The sequence below is a fragment of the Macrobrachium nipponense genome, chromosome 1, assembly GCF_015104395.2.
Source record: "Macrobrachium nipponense isolate FS-2020 chromosome 1, ASM1510439v2, whole genome shotgun sequence".
In the NCBI taxonomy this organism is placed as follows: domain Eukaryota; kingdom Metazoa; phylum Arthropoda; class Malacostraca; order Decapoda; family Palaemonidae; genus Macrobrachium; species Macrobrachium nipponense.
This window is the reverse complement of record NC_087200.1, coordinates 78,041,565-78,053,746: the sequence shown is the minus strand read 5'-3', so window position 1 is coordinate 78,053,746 and position 12,182 is coordinate 78,041,565. Positions and strand designations below refer to the sequence as shown.

At 39.7% G+C, this 12,182-nt stretch overlaps 1 protein-coding gene across 1 annotated transcript in view; it reads right to left on the bottom strand.

Annotated features, from left to right (window-relative positions):
* LOC135218836 (cyclin-G-associated kinase-like) overlaps positions 1-12,182 on the bottom strand; it is a gene marked incomplete in the record, with an annotated part of 495,799 nt that overhangs the window by 162,596 nt on the left and 321,021 nt on the right. Inside the window, 1 exon segment of the mRNA XM_064255283.1 lies at positions 1,935-2,065. Coding sequence (XP_064111353.1) covers positions 1,935-2,065 — 131 coding nt within the window.

Here is a 12,182-nt window from a genome sequence, read left to right as displayed (position 1 = left end):
CATCTGCGATTTAACCTGATCCAGCTAGGCGCTAGAAATGATTCTAATGTTAAGACCGAAGGTTTGTTCACATATGAACAAACACAACTGTCCTTTCAGTCAGGTTAAATGATCAATCCAATACGTACTACATTGATATCACACCTATGGTCATCAATACCAGGGCTGAATCATTTTCTAAAATAATTATAAAATATATAAAAAAAAATTTTTAAATTATATTTTGTGCCAGCCAGTTCTAAAATACATACTGCCTAAACTGAATAACAACTTTTTTGGAGAAAGCACTATCTAGAGTACCCAGTTACCAAAGACTTCAACACCAATCAAAAAGTTCTTTAAGGTCAAGGGAAAAAATCAATCATCACAAAATGGCTAGTGTTAGCGAGTTATGAAACTCTTGAGGTACATATTGTTGATCAATCTTCATGGGTATTTCCAGCATTTTCTGATTAACATCAACCAAACCTTCTCCATACATATTAAAAAACCTTTGTTCATATTTGTTTTATTATTAGAGAATATGTCCCGATATGGCAAATTAATTAAGTTGATAATGCTGCTTTAAGCTTCACCAAGCATTCTCCCTCCCTCCCTGTGTGTGTGCACGAGCATGCGTCAACAACAACAAAAATTTACATAATGACTGATCAAAAACATTTAGTTTTTAGTACCAGCTGGTACTCTGTATTGAATTTTCCTAAATATTTCAGTGTATTCAAGGAATACCTAAAAACCTCATGTAGGGTTGAAATTTATTCTAAAACTAAAATTGCATATATTTAAATAGTAAATACCAAGTACAAGCTGCATGAAAACAATCTATGAGCTCAACATAGGAAAAACTGTCCCACCCAAACCAAATGCCATCTCTATATTTGGAAGTGCAGTATTGGTATATATAGACACTGGATTCAATTGCATCATGGCATTTTAAAAAAAGAACAATACATACTTCACCTGCCCGCATGTCCTTTTCAGAGTTAAAAAAGGAGGCACCACACAATACTTGAAAGTTAATACATCATTGCTGGATATTTTTGTTACCAAAAATTTTCACTAAAAGAACCTGGGAGCCTCAGGAACATCAGCCAACTTTATAACAGGAAGGGCTGGAAATTAAGTTCAAGATAAGCCCTAGCTACATCAACCTAACACAACTGATATGACATGATCTGGCTGTTGACAGTGCTTCTTTAATTAAGTCAAGAGTACAACATCAGCATTCTGAAATTTTTCCATAATTTCCATTTTCACTGAATCCTTGAATTTTTGCCAGTGTCCTTCATCAGAACCATTAGATCTCACCCCAAGATTCACAGACATGAAAAGCTCAGGTTCTGTTATATCTTTTTTACTTCAAAAACTACAAAATGTTCTTTAATAAGAATCACAAGACATGGTAAAATTCCAAGCTAGAGTCTGGCTCTATTAAGACATGATTCAATACATATATAAAAAAATTCAGAAAGATAAAAATGAATCAAAGAACGATAAATTTGAGCTAGTGTAAACATTGTAAATACTACTTTAATTCTGCCTACATAAGATTACACCTACTGTGTAATGTCAGACAACAGTTTCATGTGGTGAAAAAATGAACCAACATAATTAATGAACATCAACATGTATATGGACAGAGCAGAAAACTAAAACAAACATGCAAAGAGGAAATATGAATAATGTAATGATGAGGAATTAAGGCACTGCTAGATGGACATAACAAGAGCTGATTAGGAATAGGAAGTTAAGAAGTGGTGGGTGTACATTCCACATGAAGGACAGTCCTCACCTACCTGGAATCACACAAAATTGCTTGTTGGTAGCAATACAAAATAACCTTTGTAAAGCGACATTTTACCTCCATATAAAAATATTGATGAATGTACTTCGTCAGTTAAGACCAACAGTTATAAAAAATTATTGTGGCTTACTTTATTTTGCTGTTGTTTGTCATCCCAGTTCAATGGTGCCATAAAACTGGCTTTGTTGTTACCAGAGCTAGGAACACCAGAAGTTGGCAAGGAGTCCCGTCTCGCTGTTGCTGGAGATCCATGGACACTTGCTGCTGAGTAAAACATCATTAGGCATTCAGTTTGAATGAAATATAAACAAAATAATGCAATCAACATTGCATCAACATTCTTTCAACAAGTTTTTTATTAACAGATAGAAAATAAAATATACCATAACAAAACAGAATATAATTTGTGAACTGTTCATCAGTTGAATAAAATTACTTTGTTATTCTCTGTCTATATGTTATGACATTATTTTGAAGAAAATTTAGCATTTTATAACAGTATGCATCTGCATGTTTTCAACTCTGATACTATAATTACATGTGAGAATGTTTTTTGAAAACAAACATTTTATTCATACAAACCAAGTGATTAAACTCGCCCCACATTTGTGCTCAATGAATTGTCCAGACACTACAATCCCTCAGTGAAACACAATGAGAATGGTAGTCCCTCTAAACATGCCAGGAGAGGTACTAAGTCCCAAGTAATGATTATAGTCAGTATTAATGTAGTGTGAACCCTGAAGAAAACGTGGAGTTCGGAAGAGGGAACTCTAACCATAGACAATGGGTTTGTTTAAAAAACTATTTTTTTAATTTCATTTGCTTCACAACAAACCAATTTAAGTGGGAAGGTTCAAGCTGTTACAACCAAAGATTTGTTGGGTTAGGCCTGCAGGATTGGTGAAAAGAACTTGGGATACAAATACAGCCCTCTTACATAAAGGGGGTTGTGTTATGGACAGAAACCCTGATAAATGAAATAACTTTACCAGTTTGAAAAAAAGAGTAAACTATATTGTGAAAAGAGTAATCTATTTCCATTTCAGGTCAGACAGGAGAGAACCCCACACTGTCAAGGAGTACTCATCAAAGTTACTCTGAAGGAGAGAAACACTCACTGAGACAAGCATGCAAAACCTAGCATCAAATTCAAAAACAAATTGATGGGATCAAAATACACAAAGACCAAAGATTCTACAGTCTGGAGTAGAAATTGATCTGTTCAACAATAACCAACTGACCTAAGATTACAAGTTTAATCACTGCATTGCGTCAATGAGGAGAAGGCCAAAAACTGTATGACGTTCCCACCTACCTGCTTCAGATATGGTTACATCCAATATCACAGAAAGAGGAGAGAAATCAAGAGATTTCTGATCTGATGAACAAAAAACAAAATTTCACATTTACTAACAGTTAAAATTCCTATGCCTCCAAAGCAACTCGTGAGACAGAATGACAAGAATAAATTATTCCTGATCCATGAAAATGTTCGTTTGGCAAGACAAATTTTTTCTTAGATCTTGTGAATCCCTCAGATATTGAAGAACTTATCTGGCAAGGCAATTTACAGGGGAACTCCTAGGTTGCAATGATGAAATGACAACCGAAGAGTTATCAAGCCAGGTTCTAAATCCTCAAATGAGAAAAATTACAGACCTAAAAACTTCCAAAGATTAAACCGACAATTCTTTGCGGTGAGAAATTCTGCATACTTTGGAATAAGAAACAGTATGTATAAAGCTGACCCCTTGTTGCATAACTATATGACAAGCTTGATGGGTTGAGTTTTAGAAGAGAAAGTCTGCATGGTTTGGAAATATATTTGGCTAACCAAAAAACAACCAAGTATAATATTTCTGAAACTCTCTCAGATATGCCCTGTGTATGAGAGTCAATACACCAGGTTCCTTGAAAGTCATGAGAGTAAACTAGTGCAAGGGTTTCTACCTGGTGGGGCTCCCAGGGAGATTTATCTACAGCATTAGCAAGTGATAATCCACTCTTTATATGGTAAAAAGAAGTTAAATAATCAAAGATCATTTCTCAGAATACAGGAACTTTGTTACTGGCCTTATCAGGCCACATAACAAAAGGCATGGATATCCAAACAGTCCCTAAAGAATAGGGCTCTTATATCCAAGATGTGAGAGCTGAAAGGGCAGAGATAGAAGTTGAGAGCTCATGAATAAACTGACAACTATGCAACAAGGATGTTGACTCACTTATCCAATGTGGTTCTGTATATGCTAGAAAGGAAAGACAAATCAACAAGGATGTTGAATCACTAATCCAATGTGGTTCTGTATATAGACAAATCAAAGTTAAATATGTGATTCTTCACTCTGATGTTGCCTATGACCACTATGTTTCCCTCAAGAGTGAGACTTGAGATTTTGCAAACCTTGCTACCTTCTGTTAGAAATCCAAACAAAATGATTCAGAACTCAGTCTAGATACCTCTTCAAAACGCAGGCCATAACTCTAACCACTCTAGAAGTAACTTTCACGTAGACACTTGCTTGGATATAATGGCATCCCAAAGGAACTCCCTAAGCACTTACAGCACCTATAGAATGAATGATGTTTTTATTATAAACTTGGTTTTTCACATGCTTATGTGTTGTGGTCACAGACTAAATCCCAAACAAAGCTCTGGCCATGATGCTTAGAAAGCTCACAGATTTAATACAAGTTATATCAACAGCCCATCCTGTTCCTGGTGGGTATACTTAACTGGTTATAACCTCCAACAAAAGCACAGCTTCTCTGTATAGGATTCCTTTTGTGCATGTGTTAGGAATACAACAGGAGTCTGTCTATAAATATGTAGGGACAATTAGATAGGAAAATCCACTGGTAGAAATATATAGAGTAGAAATATATTGAGTGGCTTTTCCAGTTAAGCTGGAAAAGCCACTCAAGTAGAAGTAGGATGTGTCTTAGTAGAAGTTAAGGAGGAGCTTAACTGTATGAGTTAGGCTGAGGCTTCACTTGAGGTCTCAGAGAAGTTCAGTTAGGAACTAACCTCTGGACGCAAACCATGTGTCGGTATACTCTGTGCCCTGAGTAGTGTTGTGTAATCTGATAAACTGTGAACTAGTACTCTTAATAATAAGTAAGATAAACTAAGTGGCATTTAACTTGCCAAGAGTCTCAATTCGTACTCAAGCCTTAAAATCCTGAGAGACTGGATAAATGAAAGAATTGAATTAATATAATTTCAGAATCTGCAAGACGTCCAAACCATAAGTAATCTCAATATATAACAATAAGTTCCTAAAAAAAGAAAAACTCAACAACAAAGCAATATAGATGAAGACTGCCCATATAACAAACTACAAGAGAAACAAATACAAACCAAGTTACCAAAGAAAAGACTGACTAATAATTAAGTGGAAAGAAAGAGAATAAAAAAGCAAATCCGTACATATATACACATCACAACACATGGTTCTGAACAGCAATATGGCCACCAGCAGGACCCTTGGATTGAATTTGTCCTGTCACAGCTATCACTGCTTACCTGATTCTTGACTTTAACATCTGTGGCCCTTGGTCTCCTGGCATAGGCCTACTTCAAAGACAGGTGTCCTTGAACTGCTCTTGCAACTGTTCACACTAAATATTCCAAACATCAAGGGCAACTAAACTTATTCTCAACACTGCAAGGCAACCAGGAAAAGCGTTACATCACTTAAGAATGACACAAACACTTTAAGTCTGAAAGCTACTCCAAGAAACTGTTACTGTCGCTCAACCAGAGAAAGATCCAGCAAGGTGAGGTTCTGGTCGATCTACATGGGAAAAATCTGGCAACAGCAAAAACTTCCAATACAAGGAGAAAAGAGAAGGTATTGCCATCTACTTTCATCAGCAATGAAGCAACATCATAAGTGCTACAGGAAGGCAGACAAACAAACAAGAATGGTACCAAGTCAAATAGCAATAGAATCAGCTCAGGGACTTCTTTAGAAGACAAGAAGCTCAGGGAATCTTCTCCAAGAGAATAATACTAAACAATTTGGTGTTGACGACAGACTGAAGCTGAAGAATCCTTCTGAAAACATTTTCTATGCATAAGAATTTATGTAGTTCATTACAAAAGGAGATGGATGAGTATTCACAGTACCCTTATTCTGACTACTACCAAGAGTAGGCAGAAACAGGAACAAATCCGACCTCAAAACTAGACAAGTAACTCTGACTGTTTCTTGTAGCAAAAATAAGTAAATTGACATAAAACAAATAATGACAACTGTTTCTTGCAGTAAAAAGAGGTTACTGAACAAACTAAGTACAATCATACCTTGCACCTAGCAATGACTTTAGTAATTTATATGTGACTGTATTACAAAAATATCATTTTGTGTACCCTAATCAACATCTGAGATGAGATCAACTTTGCTACATTATAATAGTATGCAAAATGAAACTAAATTTCATGAACCTACACAATTAAATATGGAAGAAATTGGCAAAACGCTGCCAAACTAACTCAAAATAAATTATACATGAAAGCAATGATTATATAAATTTTTTAACTATAACTGAAGTTTATGTCTGTAAAATTATAATTAAAGAACAATAACATAAATGCAGCAACAGGTACATATTGAACTATCCAAGCCAACACATTAGGAAAAGAAGTCAAATTCTGAAGTTATCAGAAAACTGGACAGGTGGTAATTCTGTGTCCGCTAACTACTGCACTACATAATTCAGTGATTAGTAAACCTCTGACATTGAAACTTACCAAAGGTATTACTGAATGCGACAAAGGCAAATATATGTCAATGGGAAGAATTTCTGCACCTCTCTGAGCAAAAGGAAACCCATACGTGCTTATACAACATGAGCAAAATTATTAAGACTACTTATACAGCGTGGTTTTCCTTGACACTGGTATGATATTCGAAAGTTTAGGACTGTTGAAGCAAAAGAAAATTCCACTAATCACTTTGATACATGAATATAAATACACACATAGAAATACTTTCAAAAAGCATTGAAATCTTGGACAGAGAAAATCTAAGACGACCAAAAGATATTGCTGCCCATTCATGCTGAACTCAGGACAAACAGTTCTCCCCATTACAGAATCAATTGTGGGGACCTGAGGATCTTTCAGCCCATGTGAGGTAGTGACTACCATCTTTCTTCTCTAACTTCAGGAACTGTAGTGTACAGATGATTTATTGAATGTCAGTGTGGAGCCAATACAAGTGATGAGTCTGTCTTGTAAAAAGGTCATATTCCTTGAAACTCTCAAAGAAAGCAGAAGCAACAGCAAATGTTTTCACATATTACCTACAAATGCAAATAAGGCAATGTCTGTTGGATGGTTACATGACAACTTGCATTTTCTCTAGATAAATGGTTCAACTCTCCTTTAGACCATAGCCATTACAACAGAAAATGCAAGCACTTAATCATATGGTTTTGAGCATGATAAAATTTATGAAAAGAAATTAAGCAACATGCAGTGTTTTCAAAATAAAAGATTTTATGCTAACCCATTAATCATTATTGGCTCTTACTCTATGAGAAACAGACCCTGTCACATGGAGTTGAAGAGTTGAAGGAAAAAATTCCTACCACTGACCACTAGCCAACACTTCTCAATCCTCTATGCCAACCTACATCTAGAAGAGTGTAGGGGGAAGGAGGAGAGCACTGGAGCTATGATAAATGATTTTGTATAAATACTGTAAAACAATTGTTTATTAAAGAAATAACAAATTATTGTACTATAAAAACATTATTATGCAAACCCACTAATAATTGTTAGCCTGAATTGCGACTTAGGACGGGATGAAGCAGATGAGCCTCAGAAAGGAATAGCTGACCCTAAAGCAAAACATCAAATCTCTACAGACAAATGAATGCAATGAAGGATGTATATAACGCAACAATAGACATGTCAAGCATCTGAGGCATAAAGGCAGGTACTCCAAGAAAACTTACTGTTTTAAAGGGATAAAGGACAAACTCATGAAGAGAACGAGAATGAATGGCCAGAATCCTATGAACTATAGTTAACGACCTGCTGTGACAACCAGATTGAACGTGAAGCTTTTACAGATGTCTAAGCATGTTTAGCTAAAAGCATGCTAACAAAACTTGCCAAGGGAAAAGCCTTCCTTTAAGTATAACAGACTGCTCCTGGTTAAATTTATCAAAAAAGTGGAGGGTACTCGAACCTCCAAGACACTGATCCTGAGTTGTAAATGGGGCCTCCTAATAACAACTATTATCCTGACAAAAAACCTGCTGAAGCCAACACTGAAGAGTGGTCTTCAGAAAGGAAAAGTGTCTGACAGGAGACCAAAAGGTAGACATAGTGAGGCCACCAGGATCGCTAACATGATGTGAATCTAAACAGCAAAAACTGAAGAGAAGGCAGAACAAATAATTGTTATAAGATGAGAGCGAGAGTCAACCAGCTTTCCCTGGAAAAAGTATGTTAATACAGGCAGCAAGGACCAGCATGGATGAGAGCCACTTTCTTCATAAAAAACAACAAACCCATCGAATGTGAGAGAAAAGAGTGGAGGGAGGGGCCTAAAATCCATGCAACAACAGCAACCAAAATCTCTGGAGAATCACCTTCCATAAGGATAGGCCTTATAATTGGCAAGCAAGACTTGGGATACAAAACCTACAAAAGAGGCTGCTCCAAAAGGCTCAACCAAGTAAAAAGAAATCTGTCACTGTCAATGGGGGGATCTAGAGTGTTCCAAACCACTGCTGCTACAGCCCAAAATGAGAAGTGATGAAAGTCACTCACATCTTCGGAATACTTGAAACTTCCAAGCCTGTCTGCACCTGCCAAATGAAGGAACCACTCTCAAGTACAGATCAGACAAAGCAAGTCATCATGAACACCTTAGATGAATCAGGAGACCACAAACCACAATGCAAGCAAAGACCACAACTGCCAACAAGCACAGTAAATCTGATCTAGTTCTGCCCAAATCACAGAACACTATGGCAGAGATGTGGTAAGCTATAATTCTGACAAGACTCAACAAGAAGTTACGAAGTCAGGGGAGTCTAAGAAGACTGCCCACAGATTAAGAATTTAAGTCCCTTCAACTCAGCTCCCTGGACCAGACAACCACCACTCAGTATTCCAACACGAACAGCAACAGCACCCAAAGCCTCAGTCAGCCAGGAACATCAGCAGTGCAAAAATAGTTGGAAAAGAAGAAATTCTTTAGCAGCTACTGTACTGTCACTAGGAAGACACTGAAGTACAGCTCTTGAGGGAAGAATCCCAACAAGAAAGAGTGAGTGCACACGCTGCAGCAAAGTACCAGTGTTAAAAGAAGAACACGGAAAACAAACAAATTTTATAAGCCATGCTCATAAAATAAAGGTGTTGGAGCAAACCCCAAAGGACTCCTTGGGGCAGCTGGCCCATTCCTCAAAATGCATATTAACACTGTGATTGGGCCATTGTAATTGTAATGGCCCACATCACCACTAGCTTTAAAGGGAACAGGTTGATCTTCACCATAAAATACGTTGGGTACAAAGGCAAGCACAAGCTGAAGAACTGACAAATACCTCTACAAAGCCTACTTCAAAGATGCCAAGACCAAAGAAATGAATGTTTACAGAGCAAGGCCAGAGGCCACAATAACCAGGATTCTTTGACAACCTCAGAGGCAGTATGCAAACCAAGGCAATGGGCCCAGGATAAAAATACACACTCAGTGAAGAAGTGACTGAAAACCTTTGAGAGATGGAGGAACAGAATGTACAAGAATAAGGCTCCTAGGTCAAACATACCAAGGAAGCAAGGCCTCCTGATCCCCTGACATCATTCAAGATACCAGAATCACCGTTCACTGGCCACTATCAGAAACAATGCAATGGAGTTACAAAACTTCCATGAGCTGAATAATCAGGCCTGAGTCCAATTCATAAAATCCCTGAAGCGATTCACTGAGGGATCCAGCATCAAATACCATCATCTTCACTACATAGAACAGACAGGAAAGAAGGGAACTAACCATGACAGCAGACAGGAGCTCTCGTCATGGAATCAGAGGTGAACCATCACAAAGAAAAATAATGATAGCTCCATTCTCAAAGGATTCCAAACTTTTTAAATTCTCCAAAGTCAGTCAGGTACCTACCAGTAGACAGGACAGCAAGGTATAGCATTTCTGTGAAGTATGACAAATTTTCTAAGACAATTTGTATTTTTAATAGCTACAAACCTGAGGTCTTAACAATAGGATGTCACGTCATCTTAACCCGGACATCATTCATCTGAAGCCGGGATTGACTTTGGAGCAGGTGAGGTCGGTGGCTCCATCCTTGTCTCCACAGGATGCCTCAGTGTTGGAATCTACGGCAGCCTCCACGTTGCAGACGGTTTCTTGGCTGGACGTCTGGTCTATGGTCATTGTCAAGATAGCTTCTGACAGGTCCCCAGAAGGGTTGGTGAGTGCATCCTCGCTTGCCAATTTGTTGTAGTCTGGAGGCTAGGCGTTTTCGCATATGGCTCACCTCAGTGTTAATTTATGGACTAACCTTCTCCTGATTAGAAGAGACACAGCTTTATCTAGGATGGAGAGATCAGTTGACCTGGAAGATGCAATAGCCTGGAGCCGGGCTGACACCAAGGACAGATTAGTGCACCAGGCTGTGTCTAAGTCGGAGTCTCATCCTCGGAGACATCCAGCTCCTCCTCCCCGCCTGCCCAGCAGCAGTCAAGAAGATTGTCGCCTGGTAGGCCGTCGAGGAGTTCGGTTTCGGCAGGGCCTCCCCGTTTGTCTCAGCCTAGATCAGAGGACCAACATCCCTTTCACTCTCAATCCTTAAGCCAAGAAAGGGGCTGTCAGCAGGTTAGGCGCCTCTCCCTCTCCTGTGCAATGGGTGGGGGGTGCCTGGCAGGCCATTGGGCCAAGTGGTAGAGTTATGGGGAGGAGAAGTGAATGGTAGATGTCCTTTGGGTAGGGTACCTACTGCCATTCAACTTCTCTCCTCCTCTGTCGGACAAGCCACAACTCAGGAAGGCATATCCTCCAGATTCTCTGAAGTTCTTGGCTCTTCGGGAGGAAGTGCAGAAGATGCTGGACAAGGATGCGATAGAGGAAGTAGTACGTCCATCTCCGGGGTTTTACAGTCACATCATCTTGGTGCCCAAGGCATTGGGAGGTTGGAGACCTGTGATCGACTTATCCACCTTGAATCACTTCATCAGGAAGACACGGTTCAAGATGGAGACCCCGTGTTCCATGTTGGCAGCTGTGAAGGAAGGTGACTTCGTGCTGTCTATAGACTTAAGGGACACATGCTTCCAAATCCCTGTTCATCTGACATCCAGGAGGTTCCTTCGCTTCTCTCTTGGGGACAAGGTCTTCGAGTTCAAAGTCCTGTGGTTCGGGCTGACAACAGCCCCTCAAGTGTTCACAAAAGTCTTCTCTCTTGTATCAAGTTGGGCCCATGCTAAGGGGATCCGTTTGCTGAGGTACCTCGACGATTGGTTGGTCTTGGCAGTTTCCAGGGAAAAGCTGCTGCAGGACAGGGATCGTCTACTTCGGTTCTGTCTGGGACTGGGCATTGTAGTCAACTAGGAAAAGTCAAACCTCGTACCCAGTCAAAGGATTCTCTACCTGGGCATGGTCATCGATACGACAGACAGTTGCAAGAGTTTTTCCGTCAGATTAGAGATTGGAGAGGTTGCGAGTGGTGGCGCGTGACTTCCTGTCAGAACCACGTCAGACAGCTCATCAGTGGCAGGTTCTTCTGGGAGTTTTGTCTTCCCTGGAGAAGCTGGTCCCTCATGAGCGTCTTCATCTTTGGTCTCTACAATGGATACTGGTGGAATTCTGGTCTCCAGCGGGGGACTCACCCCTGTTAAATGTTTCCCTTTCTCTGGAAGTGAGAGAAGACCTTCGTTGGTGGTTGGACCAAAATCTTTTGAAGGGTGTCCCTCTGTGTTCTCTCCCACCAGACTTCCTTCTGTTTTCAGACGCCTCCCTCGCAGGTTGGGGGCTCATTTAGGCGGCCTCATTGCCTCAAAGGAGTTTCGGGAGAAAGTAGAGGGTCATGTTGGACAACACCACGGCGGTCGCCTATGTGAACAAGCAAGGAGGCCTGGTTTCTCGTCAACTTCGAGGTTCACCAATGGGCGGTCAGCAATTCGGTAGAGCTCTCAGCCAGGTATATCCTAGGCAAACGGAATGCGGTCGCAGATAATCTCAGGCACAGAGTGGTCCCTCCATCATGTCGTAGCAGAGGTTCAACAGGAAACTGGAGATATTCTGTTCAGTGGTTCGATCCTTTAGCGTTAGCAGAGGACACATTCCAACATCCCTGGGACAACCTGGAGGTGTATGCCTTCCCTCCGTTTTGT